This window comes from Tuber melanosporum (assembly GCF_000151645.1).
Source record: "Tuber melanosporum whole genome shotgun sequence assembly, scaffold_161, strain Mel28".
NCBI lineage: Eukaryota > Fungi > Ascomycota > Pezizomycetes > Pezizales > Tuberaceae > Tuber > Tuber melanosporum.
This window is the reverse complement of record NW_003298821.1, coordinates 204,673-228,816: the sequence shown is the minus strand read 5'-3', so window position 1 is coordinate 228,816 and position 24,144 is coordinate 204,673. Positions and strand designations below refer to the sequence as shown.

At 49.8% G+C, this 24,144-nt stretch overlaps 4 protein-coding genes; all 4 read right to left on the bottom strand.

The window, feature by feature from the left end:
- Positions 1-9,831: 9,831 nt before the first annotated feature.
- GSTUM_00003165001 (uncharacterized protein) lies at positions 9,832-11,191 on the bottom strand (the record flags this gene model as incomplete). XM_002836821.2 has 3 exons in its annotated part: positions 9,832-10,094; positions 10,245-10,746; positions 10,832-11,191. 3 exons carry the CDS (start codon positions 11,189-11,191, stop codon positions 9,907-9,909), a joined length of 1,050 nt encoding a protein of 349 aa, XP_002836867.1. The 3' UTR covers positions 9,832-9,906.
- Positions 11,192-11,393: 202 nt separating this feature from the next.
- Positions 11,394-12,714, bottom strand: GSTUM_00003164001 (uncharacterized protein; the record flags this gene model as incomplete). XM_002836820.2 has 5 exons in its annotated part: positions 11,394-11,978; positions 12,038-12,219; positions 12,289-12,388; positions 12,464-12,489; positions 12,543-12,714. 5 exons carry the CDS (start codon positions 12,712-12,714, stop codon positions 11,538-11,540), a joined length of 921 nt encoding a protein of 306 aa, XP_002836866.1. The 3' UTR covers positions 11,394-11,537.
- Positions 12,715-13,911: 1,197 nt separating this feature from the next.
- Positions 13,912-16,480, bottom strand: GSTUM_00003160001 (uncharacterized protein). XM_002836819.2 has 4 exons: positions 14,669-16,480; positions 14,521-14,608; positions 14,031-14,445; positions 13,912-13,967 (listed from the first exon to the last, which is right to left on the bottom strand). Exons 1-4 carry the CDS (start codon positions 14,908-14,910, stop codon positions 13,951-13,953), a joined length of 762 nt encoding a protein of 253 aa, XP_002836865.1. The 5' UTR covers positions 14,911-16,480; the 3' UTR covers positions 13,912-13,950.
- A 2,273-nt stretch (positions 16,481-18,753) lies between these two features.
- GSTUM_00003158001 (uncharacterized protein) lies at positions 18,754-19,790 on the bottom strand. XM_002836818.2 has 4 exons: positions 19,471-19,790; positions 19,186-19,409; positions 18,987-19,130; positions 18,754-18,872 (listed from the first exon to the last, which is right to left on the bottom strand). The coding sequence occupies exons 1-3, from the start codon at positions 19,652-19,654 to the stop codon at positions 19,092-19,094; spliced, it is 447 nt and encodes a 148-aa protein (XP_002836864.1). The 5' UTR covers positions 19,655-19,790; the 3' UTR covers positions 18,754-18,872; positions 18,987-19,091.
- Positions 19,791-24,144: the final 4,354 nt, after the last annotated feature.

Sequence of the window (24,144 nt, the reverse complement as noted above, 5' to 3'; positions counted from 1 at the left end):
GCCATATTTATTCAGGCGTCGGGGAAGGGGCCAGCGCTGCTGGTGCTTTTCCTTTATCCGCGGCCGTGGGGGGTTGTACTGGGGACTTTGCCCTAGTCCTAGTTGTGCAATGGTTATCTCCGGCGAAATGAGAGGTTTCTTCGCAGTTAACACATCTTCTTAGGGTATGGGAACACATCTTCCCTTTTCCCACCGTGCAGTACGTCTGTGCGCAGAGGTGGTCTTTGGTGTGGTGTCTTCCTCCACAGTATTTGCATATTGCTTCCATCCTGCAATGGACGGCATGGTGTCCGAACTGTAGGCACCTCACGCAACAGGTTGATGAGTCTTTCTTTACATATTTCCGGAAGGTACACCTCATGCCAAAGATGGCCATGCTCGGGAGGGGTTTTTTGGTTTCGGCCATGATCCAGTCGTTTGCCTCTACCGCCACTATTGCTGAGGACTTGACTTTTCCTTCAGCTTTGAGCGCTGTCGGGGACCTGAGCCACTTAGGCCTGTCTAGCAGCCGGACCTGTGGGTTGTATTCAGAGATTTCCTTTGCTAGGTCCTCCCATCTGTCCGAGTCCGTGTCCCATTCTTCGGGTGTCCAGTCTTCGTCCCCTAGTGGTATGCTATTGATGACGATGTTGATGGATGGTGTGTCTGTGGTGATATTGAAGCCGAAAACGTCGATCCCGTTTAGGGCCTTGGTGATTGCCGGCACGTTGTTGAGGGCTGGTTCGGCCGGTAGGTCTCCCATGGTGGTGAGTACCAGGTCGTCATTTCGGTTAAATTCTGCGTATGCGAACTTAACCCTGGATGCCAAGTTGACCGCGTCTCTGATTCTTGCTGGTGACAGCCCTGCTGCTCCTATCCTGCGACCTCTTTCTACCGACCGGATAAGTAGCCTCCTTTGCCTGGCATGCGGGGTTGAGGGTGCCGAGGGTGCTGTCTCTCGGATGCCTGGGGCTGGCTATTGTCTTTTTTTCTTTGTTGGCACTAGCCGGAAGCCGTCCACGTCAATTCCGGAGGACGTAATGGTGGCCCATGTCTGTTTGAGCGTTGTTTTCTGCGGGGTGGTTTCGTTTGCCTTGGTACTCGTCCCGGTTTGCGGTGCCGGTACTGGTGCGTCTCCCTTAGGCTTTCTTAGAATTTGTTTTGGGGGGGGGGGCTGCGGTGCGGCGTTGCGGGTGGGGGGGGGTTTTGGTTGGGGGCTGGGGTTTGGGTTCTGGGTTGTCTAGGGGCAGCGGATGGGGTAGGGGTAGGGGTGTTGGTGTTGGATTGCCTGGCCCTTAGTCTTATTTCCCCAGTAAGCCGTTCCTCCATTGCCTGCATCTGCTCCTGGAATTTCTTTTCCAGCTGGTGGATGAAGCCCACCATGATGCCTACGGTGACGGGGCGTCCTAGTTCCTCCTTTTCTTCTGGTGTGAGTTCGACTTCCGCCGATTCATACAGGGAGGAGGAGGGGATGGTGGGGCGGTTTTGGGCATGTGAGGAGTTCGGGTCGTTGGTCATATTGCCTGTTAGGGTCCCCGGGATTTCTCTTGTCGTGGTCAGGGGGGAAGAGAACCGTACCTGCCTTGGTACACTCTGGGGGGCCGAGCTCTCCGGCACTTCGCTTGGTCCGTGGGCGTGTTGGCTGTCTCCTAACCCGGTTTGGTCTGTGTTTTTCCCGTTTCCCAGGGACATTGCTACATCTTGTGTGGCTTGCGTTTCGGTTATTCCGATGTCTTGAGACTGGTCCATGAGTTCGTCCATTTCGCCTAGCGGTGGGGAGGAGGCGGGTACCTGTGGTATCTGTGGATACTGGTACAGGGCTTTCTTGTGACGGGTGGTAGGAGGAGGCTGAACTGCTGCCAGGAAAGCTAAGGCGTCGGTGTCGGCTGCATCTACCGCTTCATTGCCAAAGATTTTCTGGAGTGTGGTCCTGAAACCTGGGAGCTCCGGTTGGGGTGCCGCTATGGTCGGGGCCTTCGTGTTTCCGGTAAGGAGGACGTAGCATGCATTAGTGCATCCTAGTTCCTGCCTGACCTCGGGGAAGGTACTTCCCCTGGCCACGATTCTGTTTCCCACGTTGATTAAGGCGTTGGGGCAGCCCCTTTGGTGCCTAATAGTGGCGAACATGGGGAGGGTTGAGTTGAGGGAAACTCCTTGAGGGGAGCCGGGCGGGAGGAGGCTGGGGGAATTGATCTTTGGGCTCTTGGTAGGGCTTCTCGGTCCTCCCAGGGGAGAAGGAGAGTGGGGGAGGTGCGGCAGGGCCGGAGACGAAGGTTGGGAGGTCATGGTGAGTGAGTAGGATGGTCTTATGGCCAGCGTCCTAAACTCTCAAAGGAAATGAAGCCTTAGGATGGAGGGCTGTGATTGGCCACACCACCTAAGGGAGGAGTATCGTGAGTGAGGGGGTGGAGTAGTTCTTTGAGTGAAAATTCTGGTTGTACCGGATAAAAAGATGATGTGTACACAAACAAAAATAAACTTGGTGTGGTTGCAGGAATGCCCCGCTAACTGTACCGGAATTTCCGAAATTTTTCTCGCTCCGTGTGTGTATGTGTAAACCTTTTATTCTTCCACTATCTCACCTACTAACTAAAGTAATCGGAGCACGGCATGAGATACAGCCCCCAGCCCAAGGCCCCCCTTAAAGAAATCCCCCTCGCGGGCCACCTGCCACAAAACATCATTACCCGCCCGAAGCGAGCTCGCAAACACTCCACCACACAAGAAACCCACCCCGCCAGCCCAGCCCAACCGCGCAGGTTCCGCCCTCCTCCTCGGATGCCCCACCACACTCGGCAGATGCACGTGCGCATAGCCCCGACCCCACTAAAGCACTTATTTTCTACGGTTCTCACACCGCCGCGTGACGAGACCGGGATGCTGCATCCGGGCCACCCCTCCCCAGCCAAGCCAAGCCAGCAAACCACCACAAAAATCTGCAGCCGCACCCCCAAAAGGGAAGCACCACCGCACCAGTCGGGCCACACCCAAAAGAGGGGGTGGCAAAATCATTTTCTCCGGGTCAAAGCCATCCCCCCCATAGCGGTTCAGGAACACCGGGTTCGCGCGGGGGCCCAGCTCGAAGCTGGGAAAAGAGAGTGAGGGGCGCAATGCCCCAAGGGCCCAAGCAGGCGAGAAGGAGGACCAAGGAGGAACCGGAATCGCATGAGTGTCCGAACGGTCGCTCCGAAGAGGGGGGGAGGACGGCCTCCCTATACGACCAACTGTATCCTGGCCGGAAACCAAGGACGTCCGACCGACAAGCAAGAGCAAAAGAACGTGGGGAAAAATAAGGACCGCAAGGTCCACTCGGTGCCGTATCAATAGGCAAACAAAGGAAAGCGAGCCAACGGAGCACAAAATGTGAACCTTCCGAAGGTGGGGAAGTTAAAGGCTTGAAGCCATCACGAGAAGCTCTTCAAGGGCGTTTGATTGGGTGAGCCCCCCGAACACCGCACCGATACACCTAACCCTCAGAGTTGAAAAGAAGGAGACTGTGTGTGTGTGTGTGTGTAAACCTTTTATTCTTCCACTACCTCACCTACTAACTAAAGTAATCGGAGTACGGCATGGGATACTGCCCCCAGCCCTGGGCCCCCCTCAACGAAATTCTTCGCTACACCCCCCTGTAGGCCATACAAAAGAAACTCCCACTCCCTTCTTCCCCTCTCCCTCAAACAGCTTTGGTCCGTCACAAAAGAAACCCATTCCTGCCCCCGGCCCCATGGTCGTAGACAAAATAAAATCCAACAACAAAGGAAACCCATTCCTGCCCCTCTGGCCTCATGGTCGTGAACAAAAGAAATCCAAACCAACAAAGGAAACCTACGCCTGCCCCCTGTGCCCCGTAGTCGTGAACAAAGGAAATCCAAGCGAACAAAAGAAACCCACGCCTGCCCCCTGTGCCCCGTGGTCATGTACATTATGAAATGACTATCTGACCAGCATTACTCCCCTGGTCCACTGGGCGCCTCCTCCGTGTCTTCCGTCGTCATAGCCTAGCGACCCCTTCTTGCCGGGTCGTGTATCCTGGCATGTGCCGACTCATGCTGCATGTCTCTCAGTACCATTTCCCCGCATATCTTGCAGGGCCGCCGTGGCCTGGGTTTCACTGGTGCCTGTGTTGGCTGGCTTGTGGGTAGATTGACGTTGGCTCCGATTACTTGGGCGGTGTCTGGTTGTTGGGTGCCGTCCCCACTCCCGGCCATCTCTGGTTTTCCCCTAAGTTCGTGTGGCCAGTTGTCCATCCACTGAAGGAGTTCCCCTTGCCTCTTGTTATCGTAAAGCCCGATCGCTGTGGCGGTCGTTATCCCGCATCTGTTTGCTAGGTGGTCAAAGGTTATTATGTCCCGATCGCACGGGCATCTCCTTCTGGCGCCGGTTATCTCCTGGTATGGCCAACCTGCCGTTGCCCTTAGCCCTAGTAGCCTTTTAAAGTTTTGCCTAGTTATGGCGTGCAGGTGTTTGTGCGTTTTGCCGGGCTTTCCTTGGTATCTGGTCCCCTCATTGGTGATCCTTTCTGCCCAGTCTTGTTGCATTCGGTTTTTAAGTGCGTCTTTGCCTAGCTGGTAATTGCCGGTGGTGGCGATAACGTTTTCTGCCCCGTGTTTGGCCATCCATTTCTTTGTCCAGGTGTTGTGGCGGTCCTTGGTGGTGGCTCGTAACGCCAGTAGGTTTTGCCTGAATTGCATCATGAGGTCTAGTGGTGGGATCCCGAGCTCGTGTTAAGGAAGGCCAGGACCGGTGTTTTCTTTTCCAGTCCGAAGGCGGTTTGGACTATCTTGTTGAGGGCCGCCTGCGCTTCTCTTAACAGGCCTTTGTTTCCCCATGTCTCTATCCCGTACGTCAGCTGTGGGATTATCAGACCCTTGATTAGCCGCATTGTCGTCCCTGCATTCAGTCCTCCTTTGCTGTATCTGGACGTCACTGCCCTTATGCGGTGCCCGGAGCTGGTGGCTTTGTTGATCCAGTGCCTGACGTGGTGGTCCCATTTCCATTTGTCTGTTAGGAAGTATCCGAGCCATCTCAAGTGGCTTTGAACGGGTATCTCTTGGCCCCGTAGGTGGACCTCGAACTTGCTCTGTGGTGGGGTGTGCACGAAGATTGTTTCGGCTTTACTGGGTGCGAACTCGTACCCGTCTTTGCCTGCGGTTGCCTCAAGTTCCCTAATGGTTTCCTGGTGCAGCCTTTTTCCTTCTTTAATGTCCTGGTATGTTGTTGCTATCAGGATGTCGTCCACGTACATCAGGACCTTGGTTTCTGCTTTTTGGGAGGGCGTTGCCTGTACCTTTGCTGTCTCCAGCATGCTGATGAGGAAGAGTATTGGTGATAGGGGGGAGCCCTGTGGCGTGCCTTTGTCAGTGGCATATCCTTTGGACGTCCTGCCATTGAAACGGTAGCTGGTCGTCCTGTCGGTGGCCCAATGCCGGACCCATTGCGCCAGGTGGCCCGAGTACTTTCCGAGCCTTTCGCACACCTTACCCATCTGCAGGTGGTCGAATCCTCCTTGGACATCGAGGGTGGTGATGCATTTGGCTGTTTTTCCAGTTGTGTCTATCACGTTGTTTAGTGCTTGTATGGCGTCTGTCGTACCATACCTCTTTCTCCCTCCAAACATATTGTCTTCCAGGATTTCGAGCCTTGCTATCCGTATGACTGCCGCTCTTTCCAGTGTTTTTGCCAGTATAGATTGTAGTTGTATCGGCCTCCAGCTTTTTGCCACTGTATATGATGGCTTGTTAAGCTTGGGTATCAATATGGTAGTACTGACCTTCCAGCTTTCTGGGATTCCTTCTTTCCATGCCCGGTTCATCATTCTTAGGAATAGGGGCTCCCGTATTTTCCTAAAGCATTTAACGAGTCTGGTGGTGATATTGTCTGGTCCGCTTGCTGCTCCATTCGGTGACTGCTTGATGGCGGCGTCTAGGGTCTCTATTTGTAGTGGTTCGGGTTCGTCGTTTATTTGTTCCTTGGCCCGTCTCCTCTCTCCTCCGTACAGGGCCGTGTGGATTTCTTGAGCGATGTCTCCGTGTTCCACTACTACTTCGCCGTTTTCCTTGGACAAAGCCGGTATGGGGTGCTTGGTGGTCCTTGGCCGGACCGTCCTGAAACATTCAGGATCTGTTTCTTCTTGAAGGGCTTTTCCGTTAGCTTCGAGTTTGGCTTCCATTATGGCTTTCCTCAGGTTTTTCTTCTTTTCCTTTAGCTCTGGGTGCCGGGGGTGCTTGTGTGCGAGTTTGAGGACCTCCTTTCGTTCTTGTTGCAGGGACTTGTTCCAGAAAGCTTTGTATCCTGGTTTTTTTTGGGGGGTGTGCCTTCTGACTATGCGCGTGAGTTCTTTTTGTACTTCGGCTGGGTGGTCCTTGTGGTCGTCCATGAGGCTGATCTCGGCCCTAATGGCCTCCCAATCCGCCTTGTCGTACCTTAGCGGCTTTTCCCCGTCGTCCCTCCATGTGAAACTGGTCTTTATTGCCAGTGCCCTATGGCTTGCTGTTGCCAGGTCCAATGTTCGTACTTCGATTTTTTGCCCCTTATCGGTAGCCACAAGGTCCAGGGTTGTTCCGTTTGGGTTGGTCGCATTGGGCGGGTGGGTGATTACGTGGGGGTTTCTCACTGCCATATCCCTGTCGTCCATCCATCTGGCCAGCTTTAGCCCGGCCGTGTTCTGGCACCCCTGTGACCAAGTTGGGTGGTGTGCGTTCATGTCTCCTATTAGGATGTTGTTTTCCCCGTGTGTGTGCCATTGGTTTGTTGTGTCGAAGTCCTTTGCCGAGGGTCTCTGGTAGCCAATGGTAATCTCCGCACCTCCGGTCACAGCAGTGTCAATGTATTGTGTCGTTATTCGTTCAACCACAAACATGTGAACGTACTTATCTAAAATATATACGGCACAGCCGTATCTCGTCGCCTTTGTGCTAGCGTAGCATGTAAATCCTTCCAAATGTATCCAGTCCTCATTCTCAAGAGGGCATTCTGCAATCGCTATTATTTTCGGTTTCCGTTTTTTTGAGAGTTTCATCAACTCGGTGACAACGTTCATGGACCCGCCGACGTTGTAATAAATTATATCTGTTGTCGCCATATTTATTTAGGCGTCGGGGGAGGGGCCAGCACTGCTGGTGCTTTTCCTTTATCCGCGGCCGTGGGGGGTTGTACTGGGGACTTCGCCCTTGTCCTAGTTGGGCAATGGTTATCTCCGGCGAAATGAGAGGTTTCTTCGCAGTTAACACATCTTCTTAGGGTATGGGAACACATCTTCCCTTTTCCGGCCGTGCAGTACGTCTGTGCGCAGAGGTGGTCTTTGGTGTGGTGTCTTCCTCCACAGTATTTGCATATTGCTTCCATCCTGCAATGGACGGCATGGTGTCCGAATTGTAGGCATCTCGCGCAACAGGTTGATGAGTCTTTCTTTACATATTTCCGGAAGGTACACCTCATGCCAAAGATGGCCATGCTCGGGAGCGGTTTTTTGGTTTCGGCCATGATCCAGTCGTTTGCCTCTACCGCCACTATTGCTGAGGACTTGACTTTTCCTTCAGCTTTGAGCGCTGTCGGGGACCTGAGCCACTTAGGCCTGTCTAGCAGCCGGACCTGCGGGTTATATTCAGAGATTTCCTTAGCTAGGTCCTCCCATCTGTCCGAGTCCGTGTCCCATTCTTCGGGTGTCCAGTCTTCGTCCCCTAGTGGTATACTATTGATGACGATGTTGATGGACGGTGTGTCTGTGGTGACATTGAAGCCGAAAACGTCGATCCCGTTTAGGGCCTTGGTGATTGCCGGCACATCGTTGAGGGCTGGTTCGGCCGGTAGGTCTCCCATGGTGGTGAGTACCAGGTCGTCATTTCGGTTAAATTCTGCGTATGCGAACTTAACCCTGGATGCCGAGTTGACCGCGTCTCTGATTCTTGCTGGTGACAGCCCTGCTGCGCCTATCCTGCGGCCTCTTTCTACCGACCGGATGAGTAGCCTCCTTTGCCTGGCATGCGGGGTTGAGGGTGCCGAGGGCGCTGTCTCTCGGATGCCTGGGGCTGGCTCTTGCCTTTTTTTCTTTGTTGGCACTAGCCGGAAGCCGTCCATATCAATTCCGGAGGACGTAATGGTGGCCCATGTCTGTTTGAGCGTTGTTTTCTGTGGGGCGGTTTCGTTTGCCTTGGTACTCGTCCCGGTTTGTGGTGCCGGTATTGGTGCGTCTCCCTTAGGCTTTCTTAGGATTTGTTTTGAGGGGGGGGGGGGGGGGCTGCGGTGCGGTGTTGCGGGTGGGGTGGGGGTTTTGGTTGGGGGCTGGGGTTTGGGTTCTGGGTTGTCTAGGGGCAGCGGATGGGGTAGGGGTAGGGGTGTTGGTGTTGGATTGCCTAGCCCTTAGTCTTATTTCCCCGGTAAGCCGTTCCTCCATTGCCTGCATCTGCTCCTGGAATTTCTTTTCCAGCTGGTGGATGAAGCCCACCATGATGCCTACGGTGACGGGGCGTCCTAGTTCCTCCTTTTCTTCTGGCGTGAGTTCGACTTCCGTCGATTCATACAGGGAGGAGGAGGGGATGGTGGGGCGGTTTTGGGCATGTGAGGAGCTTGGGTCGTTGGTCATGTTGCCCATTGGGGTCCCCGGGATTTCCCTTGTCGTGGTCAAGGGGGAAGAAAATCGTACCTGCCTTGGTGCGCTCTGGGGGGCCGAGCTCTCCGGCACCTCGCTTGGTCCGTGGGCGTGTTGGCTGTCTCCTAACCTGGTCTGGTCTGTGTTTTTCCCGTTTCCCAGGGACATTGCTACATCTTGTGTTGCTTGCGTTTCGGTTACTCCGATGTCTTGGGACTGGTCCATGGGTTCGTCCGTTTCGCCTAACGGTGGGGAGGAAGCGGGTACCTGTGGTATCTGGGATACTGGTACCGGGCTTTCTTGTGACGGGTGGTAGGAGGAGGCTGCCGCTGCCAGGAAAGCTAAGGCGTCGGTGTCGGCTGCGTCTACCGCTTCATTGCCAAAGATTTTCTGGAGTGTGGTCCTGAATCCTGGGAGCTCCGGTTGGGGTGCCGCTATGGTCGGGGCCTTCGTGTTTCCGGTGAGGAGGACGTAGCATGCATTAGTGCATCCTAGTTCCTGTCTGACCTCGGGGAAGGTACTTCCCCTGGCCACGATTCTGTTTCCCACGTTGATTAGGGCATTGGGGCAGCCCCTTTGGTGCCTAATAGTGGCGAACATGGGGAGGGTTGAGTTGAGGGAAACTCCTTGAGGGGAGCCGGGCGGGAGGAGGCTGGGGGAATTGACCCTTGGGCTCTTGGTAGGGCTTCTGGGTCCTCCCAGGGGAGAAGGAGAGTGGGGGAGATGCGGCAGCGCCGGAGACGAAGGTTGGGAGGTCATGGTGAGTGAGTAGGATGGTCTTATGGCCAGCGTCCTAAACTCTCAAAGGAAATGAAGCCTTAGGATGGAGGGCTGTGATTGGCCACACCACCTAAGGGAGGAGTATCGTGAGTGAGGGGGTGGAGTAGTTCTTTGAGTGAAAATTCTGGTTGTACCGGATAAAAAGATGATGTGTACACAAACAAAAATAAACTTGGTGTGGTTGCAGGAATGCCCCGCTAACTGTACCGGAATTTCCGAAATTTTTCTCGCTCCGTGTGTGTGTGTGTGTGTATTGTGGGTAGGTGCAAGGATCGAGGAGCCTTCACACATGCTCACTTCTCGTGAGCAGACAAAGGATGATGTACTCGTACTGTATCCAACATTACAATTACTGTACCCGACCACCTACCTACCTACCTACCTACCTACCTACCTACCTACTCAATGCCCACGCTCTAATAGACTAAATATATAACGTGAAGAACAGGCCTATGCACCTCACACACACACACACACTCTCTCTCTCTCCCACCCTCCCTCTACCGCTACCTCTCAAACCATCATTAAGACCAAAGAAACTTTTATATAATCCCACCCCTTCAAAACACATCAACCTCAGTCGCTACCTCGAAGCTCCCCCAATCCTGCTCATCAATCTTAATCTCCCACTGCTCCCTCTCCCGTCCATCTCCATACAGCACCTCGCACACGCCTCCAACGGGGATATCCATAACTGCATCCGTGCCCCTATTCCACAGAGCTTTCCAATCTCTCTGCCCGTCATTCTCTGATACCCCTGTACCCTTCCATCGCTCGCTGACGCTCTCCACTCGGCCTGTGCGCGCGGCTTTCTTCTCCTCCTTTTTTGGGGGTGCTCTGCGGGACTTCATTACCAAGCCGCCGTCCAGAGGACTTATCGGCGAGATGGCCTCCTCACCGCTGCTGCCGATGCTGACACTCACACCGCTATTGCCCGCACTCTCGTCCTCCGGGGCTTCGCCCCCGCCGCCAAAATCCACGTTGGCGATCTTTGCGGCGTCGTCGACTATGCATTCCAAGTGGTCTAGTCCCCGGGTTAGGTAGCCGGTGTTGTAGGCTGCCAGGGCAACGTAGATGTAGACTACAAGCATGACCAGGAAACTTGGTAGAGCGAGTGCCCACCATCTGCCCGGATAGTAGTATATTCCTACGGCATGCAGTAACGGCGATGGAGAGAAGGACCAGATTATGTAGATTAGGAACGCGAGACTGGATACGAGGTATAGTACGAAGCCATAGTACTCGTATGTGGGCACTTTTGGCGCAGCTCGTGGCGTGGACTGGGCGATTCGGGAGGAGGTCGCGACGGCTTCGCTATCGGAGGAGTCAGGAGTGGTGGGACGGGAGGGAGTGAATGGCGGGCGTAAAAGTGAAGTTAGCGAAGGCGATGGTGGTAATGGCTAGAGAGCATCGAGCGAAAGATTCATCATCATCATCAGTACGATGGGCCAAGGCCAGGGGGGGCGGATGCCGGTGCGCACTCACAGTCGGCGGCCGATTGTAAAACGGCGGAGCAAACGAGCTTGGGTGTAACATCCCACCTCCAATCCCTCCCATCCCATTGAACCCCCCTCCACTCAACGGTAGGGGCATCGAAGAACTGCTGGAAGACATTGTATCGTCATCATCGGAATCCGTCAGGGCGCTGTTTCCGCCACCACCACCAGTTCCACCAACACTGCCATTCCCTCCCGCTCCGATACCACCGATCCCGCCGTTACCGCCGCCGAAGGAGTTTCGCGTTCGTCGGTTCTCATCGCTATTCAGGTGGGATGTGAGGTTAGGGGAGGAGGCCGAGGTGGTGATCGGAGGCGGGTGGAGTGAGGCGGAAGTTGGTCGGGGCATGAAGATGAGATGAAGTTGAGGGATGAAGGGGCAGCGTAGTAACCGCAAGGGTTGGCAGAGAAGCAGGAGACTATGATAATGACACCTTGGAGCTCGACTGCTGCGCAGTACTGCCCACTACTTTACACAAATAATCGTTCTGCAATGCACATGCATGAACGGAAAAGAAAAAAAAATAACATCTACTGGATTCACCAAGCGATTCAAGTGACTTGCTTACATTCTAGTACTTTGCCTAGGGTGTGTGTGTATCGAATTTTGAGAAGAATAAGAAGGAAAACGCCTCCTCCCACAACCATACATTATTATACGCATTCATATTTCCCGCCTCTTCCATCATCCAGCCTTAACGCAACAACTTCAAGACCATGTAGCAAAAGAGGAAGAAGACCACAATCCCACCGTAGAATATCCATTTGTCCTGCATAGCCCTCCGCTCAATCATCCTGATTGTATCCCTACTCACCCCCAGTGTATTTGCGGCGTTGTAAAGCTTTCGTTGGGTGTTCTTCAACATCTGCCTTTGTTCACCCAGGTCCGCCAGTACAGCCCTGCCTCGATCGAGAAAGTCATCAAGCTGATCGTTCGTACGCGACATGAAATCTCTTTCCCGGAAAACGTGATCTTCTTGGGACATCGTATGAGTCTGAGCGCCCCCGGCCGGTGCGAACGGGGAATGTGGAGAGGAGATGTTTCGGGTATGCGTAGTATTCGCATAGGGGTTCTCGGGGGTCGCAGATGAATGTCCACGACGTCCGAGGAGTTCACCGCGAGCGACGGTATGCTCCTAGAATAAACCCATCGTTAGAGCTTATACGAAATCTTGCAATCGGATTTCCCCCATACAGCGTCGGCCCTTTCGCCCTTCAGCTTAACAAACTGCTGCCTGTACTCCGAAATCTCCTTTCTAAAATTCTTGACACGCTGAAGTGCCTTTTCTTGCTTTGCGGGAACGATCTCTCGCCTTGCCATAGAGTCGTAATCATCGATAGTTCGTGAGAGAGAAGCTAATGAAGCAGATATCTGTCCTAAATTTGGCGGATGAGCATCTTCATTTGGTGTCTATGAGAGGGGCTTGAATAATTTTTCCATCATACCTTGTAGGGCCGGTGACGAAGTTCCAGGGGACTCCGCGAATGTACCCAAGTCCTTCTTGATAGACTGTGTCTGCTTTAGGGCAGAGTTGAATAGAGAATTCTAAAGGGTGCTGTGTATTAGCCATCTGTTGAGGGTCCCTGGCATCGAAATGTTGCGGGAATAGGCTAGGTATACCATTTTACGCCGTGAGTTCCTGGCAGCTCCCAAAACTGGGCCCCGAAACGGTACGCTTGCTGAAAATACGGGGAAAGACTAGCTTCGGCCGGAGGTGTCACAAAAGAGGCGAATTTCGTGAGAAACTTCGGGTGATGGATTGGGAGAGGGGCTAATAGCCAAATAGGTGTTTCGCGGGGAATCGAAGGTTGTTTCTGGAGGAAGAGGACACTTGGAGGTTGTTGCACCTCACACCTCTCGGGAACAACCATTTGGGGCCATCGTAACGAGGCAGACGGAGAACTTGTAGTTTTGAACTACGAAGGATTTAGGCAGGATTACTTCAAGGTTCACGGCAACATCATTTCAATCTTTAACACGGGCAGCATTCGCCTAAATTGTCACAAATATTCCGGGGAGAGACGGAGTTCAAGGTTCAGTAATACTAGTCAATTGCCAACGTAATCTATACTACAGACCACGATGGTAACTTGATACATGACATGCAAGCTATCGAGGAAAGCAAATTATCCCCAGAAGCGACACAAATGTTAACCTCTACCAAGTAGAGGAACTTATTACGAACCTCAGCAACTGCTTGGGACTCTATACCCATACGCTCTGCTCGGGAAGTTTTAGCTCAGTTTCCTTCGAGATCAAACCATCCCAGCTCTCCCCCGCATCCCTGATGACACATGATAAAGAAGTGTAAGGGGAAAAAGATGAGTGAAAGAGAGGCAGTGATCCCAAGCAGCCAGTCCGTCCGGCTTTGGGTACGGCCGGACTGACCCACCACCTTTTAGGGGATGGCCTGACGAACTGTGGGAAAGCGGCTTTCCAGAAAAAAAGCCTGGCCTGGGCATTTGACGGCTTTATCTGGGCATCTGGCGGCTTTACCTGGGCATCTAGCGGCTTTGCCTAGGCATTTTATGGCATTGCCTGGGCATCTGGCGGCTTTACCTGGGTATCTGGCAGTTTGGACCCCTACTGCCAAGCCCCACAGCCGGGCGGTTGCCTGGGTGCCTGCAGGTTTTGGCGGCCGGACAAAATTCAAGCCGGACTGAACCAGGCTCTTCAAAATCTTGGCCGGACTGGCCGGACTGCCGACCTGCAGGCAAAGCCGTAGGTCGGCCTAACCGCTTGGGATCACTGAAGAGAGGTAAAAAAAAAAAAAAAAAAAAAGAGGGGGGAAATGCTGGTGGATTCACAAAACAAGGGGTTCTAATAAAAGTGCGATGCTCCAGAAATACAACCCATACCCATGTGATAGTAAGTAAAAAAGGAAATGGAAAAAAGGAACCCAAAACAAAAACACCCCGGACGATGCAAAATAATATAGCAACGGTGAAAGCGTCCTCCATCGACTGTTGTCGCGGTGAACTGCTTTACCTATTTGAAACCGGAATGAGCCCTCCCAATTTACTTTTGATGAGATGTCATGCAGTCATAAAAGAGAGAAGAGGTAATAGTACAAGGGAAAAGATAACGTTGTAATGAACCCTAAAGATTTAAACTTTTCTAAAATCTGTAGGAATTGTAAGCACAAATTCCCCAACGCCACGGGAGAAATAGAGGGAAAGAACAATACCATTGAGCACAGGGTAGATGGATTCGAAGGCAATGTATATCTCCTCGCGAACTTTCGCACCCGTCAAAACAATTTTCCCGCTCACAAAGATAAGCAGAACAATCTTAGGCTTAATCATTCTGTAGATCAACCCCGGGAACAATTCAGGCTCATAAGAGCTGAAGTGATGATGGCGAGAGGCGAGACCCTCGAGGCGAATGGGGAACTTGATATCACAGGAGCCAACAATGTTCTGGATCTTAAAATCCGTGAATTTAGCATTGAACCCAAGTTTTTGGATGATGCGAGCGTATTTGCGCGAGGCGAGCTTGGAATCATCTTCAGATTTGGCACCGGTGACAACCATCTTGCCGGATGCGAAAATGAGTGCAGTGGTTTTAGGTTCGCGAATACGCATGATAACAGCGGCGAAACGCTAAAAGTAACAGCATAAGCATATTGCTACAAAAGACTAGGGAGACAGCCAGAGTAGCAAAAAGCATGTTAGTACCTTGGGGTTGTATTCTGCGTTCCTAGCATGCAGGGCAATCGTCTTCAGATCCAATCGACAATCAAGATTGACGGTTGCGACGATGTTTCTTTACGCATACCAGTTAAGCTTGATGAATCAAAACCGGTTATAATTTGGTAGTACTCACTGCAATGTAGGCACAATACCACTAACGGTTGGTCCACCACCTGGGGTTGCAGCCGGGGTCGCGGGAGTAACAACTCCTCCGGACTGATCGTTGACTTGCTGCCCGTTCATTTGGGCTTTATGACTCTCCACGTCGGATGGAGGAGTCAAGTCGCCAGCACCACCGGGAAAAGACAAAGAAGCGGGGCTAGTGAAAGCCTTGGCTTGCTGGGCATTCTGGGGGTGGGAAATAATAGCCGCCATGATTAAGATCGATAATGGAAGTTGTTGTTTTTTGATGGACGAAGCGGTTGATGAGGTTGCGGATGGTTGAGGAAAAGGCTTCGGATGTGTGGAGTTGACGGGAGGGTAAGTTGATGTAATGGTGACGGAGCGGGGTATCAGGAAAAAGCGGTTTAGGGCAATGAGGTTGGTCGAGGAGAAGAACAACCAAATGTCTCCCCTACTTTACTAAAGGTGATATGGGGCTTGTAGAGAGTGTAGCCGTTCTAATCTGCAATAGACGAATCGTGAACGGGAAGGGTGATGAGATGGTGATGGATTCTATTGTTGAAAGATCGATGTCTGACAAGTGCCTCTCACCACGCTGACTAATCGCTCGGATGTGACCGTGTGGCGATGTGGAAAAGGAACAAAAGGAGTGAATTTGAGAAGAGTAGAGAGATCGCTTCAAGCAGAACGAACACTGATCAGGTCGTTGTAGAAGTCGATATTTCGGGTCTTGTCAAGGTGATGGACAAAACGGGGATATGATGTTTACGCGTGGAGGAGACCAGAGGTTTTTAAAGGGAGGGTGGAGGGATGCCCGTGCCTTTATATATTCTAGTGCCAAGACCCAGCCTGGTGCCGCGCGTCTGACTCAATCACACAACGCCGCTAAGCTAACCAGTTTCGGGACATAGAATGAGTCGCAGACTCTTTCTCAACGAGGCTGCAACAAAGATTTGCCTCCTACCACACAGCCAAAAGCAGCGACGGTCGCTACAACACGAAGGCAAAAATACTATGATATCTACAGAGTGCCATGCACATGCTATTACATACCAGCTACATCTGCATCCAGAGATGTAACCGAAGAAACTGATGAGAAGCTCTGGGGAACATAACTATCCAGAGGGCGGATCTCTTCCTCAGCCGGGGGATAGAAGGGGCGAAGAAGAAGGATAGCAGAAAGAAGGGGGAGAAAAGGAGAAGGGGGGAAAAATGATGGTTTTTTTTTTTCACCCTCCGGTGTGAACAGGGGGCCAGAATGCCCCAAGGCGTAAGAGCCTCCTTTCTTTTGTCCTAGATTGGGTGGTCAGTGGTTACCGCGCGCGCCCCTGCTCAGTCAGTTCCACACAGCTCCTTGTTTTTTCTTGCGTCCCAGCTCGCATCCCTCACTCACTCACACACACTCTCCCCAGCCTCCCTCCCTTCTCTTGTGTGCCGTTGATGTAGTCGCTTTGTCCCCTTCATTCGTCCTCCCTTTCCCAACAAGCAGTGCCCCCAGGGCGCGTCTCAACCGAGGGGGAAAAAAAATCGCTTGCTCTGTTGTCCAGAGTCGTGTCCACCCACTCCTTACGATTCTTCGTTAGCCCATGCTTTCTTGTTCCCCAAGCCCCGCCTCCCTAGATTCCGCCTCCTTGCTGGCAACAAGTTCGACTCTCTGCGTCCTCCCCTCATAGAAATAAAATGCCGAAATACTGAATGGGAAAATGGTTGCGTTGGTTTGACGATGTGAAGGCTGCTCCTGTTGACTGATGCTGGCTGACCAGCAAAGAAAAAAAAATAAAAAAAGGACATGCGAAGGGAAGGGAAATCCCTGCCGTCAAGGTGGAGAGAGAGGGGGTGAGAGAAAGAGGATCAAAGGAAGGAACGGATGGAGGGGAAGGAGCGAGAAGAAGAAAAGAGGAGGTGGTGAAGGTGCTCGCAATTTCGGAAAGCCCCTTCAGACGTAATCTCAAACAAATATATTTCTCTTGGCCAACGACTGAAAGAGAAGGCTGGGGTTATTTTCGGCTCGCCGCGGATTACCACAATATCGGTATTGTGACAGAAAAGCAAGTTACAGTAACATATGGCCGCACGCAGCAACTCTTTCCTCCCCTTTATCGATAACCCCTCACAGCAAGGACTGAGATTGGTCAGGTCTAGTCACCGCCTGCCCTTCGTTCATCCCCAGTACTAGTACAAACGCCATTTACCGCCCAGGCAACCATTCGCCTTGTCTGATATGACAAGGTCATTGTATCACGACAATCGAGAGCGTGCCATGCACACTGCACTGGACACCCTTCTCCGCTTTCTTCACAAATGCGTGAGTGAAGGAATATGATAGTGGGATGCTACTGGCATAATTCTTTATCGAAGAAAGTATGCTCTCTCATCAATCTCGGCGGATCTGCTTCTCCCCCCTATGAATGTGGCCATCATAGTCTTTCAGTAGACCGGTTGGTTGGCGGTGGATGGAATCGGTGAGGATTAGGGGCGGCGAGGTGTCACCAGTTATGGATTCGAAGATGACTGTACAGCAGCACCGGTGCAGTCCTCGTGCACTGTACCGGTATGGTATCGTACCGGTACTGTGCGAGTATGATACTGTACCCGTACAGCACAGTCTGATACGGTAATGAAACCAACAGCAACAATGACGGATTACAGCGCTGTACGAGTGCTGCTCACCCCTGTGATAGGAAGGCCGTTTCCAAGGCGAGCAGCCGTCAAACAGAAACAACTGCTGTCTTCTGTATGGCTATCAGTCCCCCTGATCCATCAAAGTTTGATAACGGTACTGCTGCGGACTGCAACCTTCCTTATCACGTGTTGTCATCCGAGACCTTGCCCAGCCCCTAACACTCAGAAACGGAAGTACCGTATGTCTCTCGAGCCAAACTTTTCCTTTCCTCTTCCTTTCTCACCCCATTTCCATCATACCGGTATCGGCCGGTGCACCAAATGATAAAATCGACTCGGAGCCCTCTTATCCGGCTGGAAACGAGGGAGGAATCAATATAACGGTATGTCAATAAATCCGCTCGATGCCGAGGGTTGAATTTCGAGTAGATGGAGCACAGCTCAGCACGCACCGTTCTCTTGAAGAATTTTATGGAGGAAGAGGCTTTTGTGCTTGAGCTTAAGCCGCCTCGAGTAACTTGTTTGCACCATGGTCGGAATCCGAGTAACGTTAAGCGATGGAGAATTTCGGCAGGGCACTGTGTGTTCGGTCTCACGGAAGTCACAAACCTCACAAACTTCGAAGCAGACTCCCGACATCAGAATTCCATCACATCATAAATTTTACGGTTGTCGGACAATGTCCTGTCTCGGGGGTTTCTGCGCGATTCGCCGTTCCCGTGTCCACACTGTACGAGTACTCGAGTACTTAAGTACTGGTACTTGTACTAGTACTGCAATGGACAAACATTCAAGGGACTTGTACCACAATGAATGAGTATGGATCTTGGATTTAACGCGATGTTGGAGACTTGATCTTACCGCTTTTGTTCAGGCTATAGACTACTTGTACTCGGGTACTAGTACTTGTACAGTTTGCGGAGAGAAACAACTATCTCCACGCCAAAGGTACAGGGTCACTGTGCTATTCTATGTAATGCTGACCTAAACCGCGCGAGCACATTTGCCTTCATTAAGGAAGCTTTTATCATAAAGCCTTATCGCTCGGAGTTTGATTGACTAAAAAGTGCCGATACTCGTACAAAGTTCAAGGCACTAGGTTACGGTATTCCTAGCCTGCTCTTGGTCTCTCTCGGTCACACAAGAATCCTTGCACCAACACACTTTCCAGGTATCGGCATGAAGTGCCAGAACATTGGTGTCTGAATCTGCTCGAGTAGCGCGGGCGCCCAGATTGTGCGCAGATAATGCGCCATACCGGTACTTTACTGTTCAAAATTTTGCCCCCTGTGTTCGAGCTTAATGCACCGGGTGTGTGTACCGTATATTGCATTATCGGTACGTGCAACAGATCTGGGAAACCGGTGGTATCGAGCTTCGTTTTATGGGTACAGAAATCGTGGAAAAGAGAATGACGATCTTACTGTCACTGGCTTCACGAATTGCGGAAATCGGACACTGAGCAATCAAGTCGTTTCTATTTTCCATTATGATATGAGCATTGAGGGAAAACGGCTTTCCTCATGATATCATATTATCATACTCTCTTCAACAATGACGATGCCGCAGTCTACCGGTATTCTAACCCAGTACTGTTCTAATCAGCCTTGCAGTTTTACAAACAACATTAGACTTAATTTATTGGGTACAAGTGCTATCAAATAAATAGCGTTATCAAGAGAAGCAAAATATTACTGAGCGCATACCATTACAAGTAATCTCATGGGAAAACCGTCAGATCGATGAAACCTAGACCCCTGATAACTCCCGTGAACAATCACCTCCAGCGCTATCATAATATGATAAATCATCTACACCGACTCCTCGCCCTCATCCCCAAAGCTGTGAATCTACGAACCATTAGGTCTAAAAAAGCCCAAAACACCTGACCGATGGAAAACACACCTTGCTCGCCAGCCCAACCCACTCATTCATACCCTTTACAACATACTCCCCACCCTCCTCTGGCGCTATATCATGACCCCAAACCACCACATCATCAAAATTCGCCAACCCCTTAAACACCTTGACTTCTCTCTTCTCCTCTCCCTCCTCCTCCATGGGCCGATTCCTCTTCGACTTCTCAATCGCACCCTTGGGGGCTTCATCCGTAACCGTTAATACATGCCCTATCCCCCAATCCATGATTAGCCTCCCATCCAATGCCATACCGGTAGCGAGCAAACAAACCAGAATACCCCTCCGGCAGCGAAACAGGCTTCCCAACTAACTTCCTCCCACGAAAATGCGCAACTTTAGTCCCTACGAGCCCGACCCAACAAACCCCACACCACGCCACACCCCCAATTAGCACATCCCAACCGAGCATGAAAAGAAAAGAGTGGGAATTAGAAACCGTCAACTTCACCAGCATTCACAACCCAATGCTTCGTAGCGTTTGCACTCCCGGTATGTTTAACATGACAGGGGAGGAGGTGGATCGTTCCGGGGGTTTCCTTGGAGGGGTGGATCGCGAGCATGTTTTGTCTGTTTATTTGTTTTTGGTTCCGGATCGCAGTTGAGTTACGGGTGAGTGGGTGTAGGAAGGAGGAATTGACTCCGAGTTAGAGGGCAGGAGGAGGGTCCAGAAGATGCGTTTGGAGTATAGCGCATTCTTGGCGGTTTGCGCGGTAAGTTTGATTGAAAGGTTAAAAAAGAATTTTTCCCGCATGCGAGTGATAAGTTACTAAATTTATGTTTCTCGCGGACCAAAACTTGTCAAGTATGATATTTTTAGGGATCTTTGATCCGTTAATCCCTTCCAGTAAACAAAGAGATGGACTTGAAAAAAATAATTGAAAAAAACACTTCCATCATACCATGCAGGGATCTAGAGGAATAGCATAGAGGTTTTGATACAGCAATTAAGGATTTAATATTGCTATATAATCAATTGAAGTAATATATTTTTAGTGGAGAATGTGATAGAAAATATGTTATTATAAAATACTAAAATATTATCATAACTTGGTTTAACTTTTCTAAATTCAGAATATCTAATTACTTTAAGTAAATAATAGGATTTTATCTTATGAAGTACAAGAAATTTAAATCATAATTATAGTAAATTAAAATGAATATAAGTTTTATTAAATAAAGTACTATCATATCTATTAGGAATACTTAAACTTAAAGGTGTACAGATCCTCTTTTACTATGTATAATATTAAGAAATATATCATACTTCCAATAATTTCCTCTCACCTAATTATAAGGCCTACTACATATTACCTTCCAGACTTTGGTCAATTGTATTCTGATACTAAAATGCAAAGGATTGGTAGCTTTCCTATAATACTATATAATAATTATTAGTATATTGTCACTATCAATTTAATAGGAAAACATTTACAGAGTACAAAATAGTAAACCTTTAATATAATTAGATAATATTATTATTGTAATAAATGGATATTTATACTTAGTACTATAATAAAGTAAAATCATTAAAAGACTTGTATTAATAAAAAAAATAACTTTATATCTAGAATATTAAGGATATCTGAAGTATATTCAGAATACGTCTAATATATCTTATTACCTATATAGAAAATCTTTGTATAGTGATATAGATGTAGAAAACAAATAATTTGTATTAAATAGCTTAACTAATAAATAATTATTTTGTATACCTTTCAGGATTCAAATTGATATGATTATTTTATTTAAATCTTATAAATATCATTTTTAAAATAATGATATGAAAACAGATTTTATTCAATTAGATACTAACTTTGACTGGATGTAGAAAAATGTTTTATCTTATTATTCAGATAATATATTTTAGCTAATTTTTAATAGATCATATTTGTAACGATCCCTCCTTGGATAGTTAGTTCTTGGCGACGGGAAATGATACTTCCTTTCTCCTTCAGTATCTTTCCTTAGTCTTACAATAGCACTAGGCCTCTTCCTACGTTACCGATAGTACAAGACCTTTGTCTTCTGTTGGGAACGCCTATCGTAAGCTTTCTCTAACTCTTCTTCGTGATGAACTTTCCTCGGCAGAACAATAACATTGCAATAAAGATAAAGATCGTAAGGTGTTTTATATTCGTTAAAGTAATAAGTAGGAAAAGTACTTAGAATTCAATCTAATTTTATTTAAACTTGTACCACCAACACTGGCATACGACGAGCCCCCGCCGGCACAGGGATACCACTAACCGGTATACCACTAATCCTAAGCTAACTAAGTCAATGGTCCTGCACCTATTATTCCCGAGTCATGCATGCATAGAAACAAATTACAAGACTATCAAACAACCCAGTGTCCGCCTCGGTCCAAGTCCGTAGCCCCTCTAGTATGAAGCCAACTAGTATTAAGCATAGCCTAAGCCGAGCAAAAGACCGACCCGACCAGGTTCCTCGCCCAACAAACATAAAACACTACCACCCGGTCTAAATACCGTCACACAAAACCTCCACCACAGTAGAAAACCAATATAAAACAAATTAAACCTACAAGCAGCATAATGGCAGGAAGGAGGCAACCCAGACGTCTACTTCTCGCATCCGCATGCCAGGCCGTCGACCCTATGAACCCACTTTGCCTGTTGCCTCCAAAGAGCGTACTGGTGAGGAGAACCTGTACCTGCTGCCTGTTTCCCAAACAACACAACATAAACATAGGAAATACATAGAGGTAGTGACAGACTGAAAAGGTCAGTAGAGCCTATCTCCCACCCGTGGTGCCATGCCTCCTCTTGCCCAAACCATAGCCCATCCAAAGAAACCAAACAAACCCCACAAAGCCCAGCGCGCAAGACCCAAACAAGTCCAACCAGGAGGTTGCAACCCACTATCTTCACAGGTAGCCATCAGCCAGCCAGGCCACTGGGGAGCTTTGCAGCACTCAGCAGCTTCATCCAACAGCTCTAGCCAGACTGGAAGTACTTAATTGGACCTCGCCCAACCTGATATAGGCCCAACCGGTGCTCGCAAGTGCCTCTCCCCCCCCAATCAGCCTCCCCCAAGCCCCACACACCAGACACTGTAGAGCCTATCCAGCCCCTCCAGCCCCTCAGACAGATCAACCATCCGACAGCTACAGGACAGCCTATACCCAGCTACATCAGACAGCCATTGGTCTTGGCCACGCTAACAGAGTCTCAACCGTCAACACCGCATAGCCGAGGAGGGCCCATCAGCCACAGCTGGGAGCCACAAAGGAGGCAGCACTAATACCCGAAAGCACTGGCAACAGCTACACCATCCAATCCAGCCGAACTGAAGTCGAACCGAGTTGGGAAAGAGTAAGCAGAGCCAGTCAAAGCCAGCCCCACAGGTCCGGCAACAGGTACGGACCGAACGACGGGTAAGAGGCATCCTCAACTGACGCGACAAGAAGGGAGAGGGTGAATGAACAGAAGCAGACAAACAGAAGGTAGGCCCCACTTGCAATGGGTGAAGCTACCAACCACAATCCACAACTGAACTACCCAAATGCACAGACAATGCAAGTGTCTGGCAGCCAATCGTCCTACACCATCCCAGGTAGCAACAGAGGACTACATCAGGGGGCAAGGTTTTTGAGGGTCAAAGCTATCCCCACTGAGGCAAGAAGGAAATACCTGACTGAATCACAGTAAATGCCACAAGGACTAAAGCTCCAAGGGAACGGCGATAAACAACATCGTAGGATTCCAACCGTAGAAACATAGCATAACGAGGAGGAGCTGGGTGGGTGCTGCCCCGCCAGCTGAGGAATAATGCGGCCAGTACGATGAGTTCAAGCTTCAGAAGGTCATCAGTCTAACCCAAGGGTATTTTGTATCATGAGAACTAAGGACTCCATTAAAACCCAACACAAACATGAGCTGGCCCAAAGAACGACACGAGTGATCCCCCCAAATACCATGTTCCATCCCCCCTAATCTAACGCGAAACCTGCGAGTAGACTATAGACAGGAAGCTGAAGACATTTTACCGAAAGGGGCTCGTAAGCGACCATGATGAAGAGCTCGAAGTGACAGCATCATGAGAAACCATCAGGCAACGAAACAAGAAGCAAACAAGTAATCTGCCACGCAACGCCTAACAGACCTCAACACTAAAGACCCCAGGAACTACTAAGCAAACTCAGTTATCTCCCACAGAATCCAAGACATTAAGGCCCATCATGGATACGAAAGAAATGCATGGGGTGAAGTAATGGTAAAGACGGTGAAAAGTACTTAGAACAAAGTGTGAAGAACCTATCCTTCTTGGCCGCATCGGCCTCCTTATATAGTGTTCTTCCCGCCCGTAGTCATGTGACCCAAAGTGGTCACATGTGTGAAACCAAATTATAACAAACTAGTCATGTGACCAAGATGGTCACATGCTCAAAACCCATGACCTCATAGCAAGATCATGTGTAAAAACTCATAAACCAATCATAACACAATAAACAAATCATATGACTCAACTGAATCATATGCATGAAACCCATGACCTCATAACGAGGTCATGTGCGAAACATAAATCATATGTGCAAAGCATACCTGCAAGGCACACTTGCATGGCATACTCGTCAGGCGCATGTCCCATGACTCATATTCGAGTTATGTGCGAAATCATCACAAATCCCACACATAACAAATAATATGACTCGAATGAGTCATATGTGTGAAACAATAACATACCTGTGACTCATAACCATGTGTCACTTGAAAACCTTTTCCTCGCCGAGCCACATTCGTGACAATATTTCTCCTCCCAGAAACTCTTAAGACATATTATAATTACATAAAATGTTCAAAATAATACAAAATTAGTGATAGTAAGTTTAATTATTCTATTTTAAATATGTTGGTAGTGAACTGAAAGTTAATTAATCATGTTCTATAGAAATTATATCATAGCAGCTTGCTAAAATAATTG

Coding starts and splice junctions, on each gene's coding strand:
- GSTUM_00003160001 (XM_002836819.2), bottom strand. CDS start 14,910: ATGGCGGCTATTATTTCCCACCCCCAGAATGCCCAGCAAGCCAAGGCT. Junction 14,609..14,668: donor GGTATTGTGCCTACATTGCA/GTGAGTACTACC, acceptor GTATGCGTAAAG/AAACATCGTCGCAACCGTCA. Junction 14,446..14,520: donor ACGCAGAATACAACCCCAAG/GTACTAACATGC, acceptor TGTTACTTTTAG/CGTTTCGCCGCTGTTATCAT.
- GSTUM_00003158001 (XM_002836818.2), bottom strand. CDS start 19,654: ATGCTGGTGAAGTTGACGGTTTCTAATTCCCACTCTTTTCTTTTCATG. Junction 19,410..19,470: donor GCTGCCGGAGGGGTATTCTG/GTTTGTTTGCTC, acceptor ATTGGGGGATAG/GGCATGTATTAACGGTTACG. Junction 19,131..19,185: donor GGGTTGGGCTGGCGAGCAAG/GTGTGTTTTCCA, acceptor AATGGTTCGTAG/ATTCACAGCTTTGGGGATGA.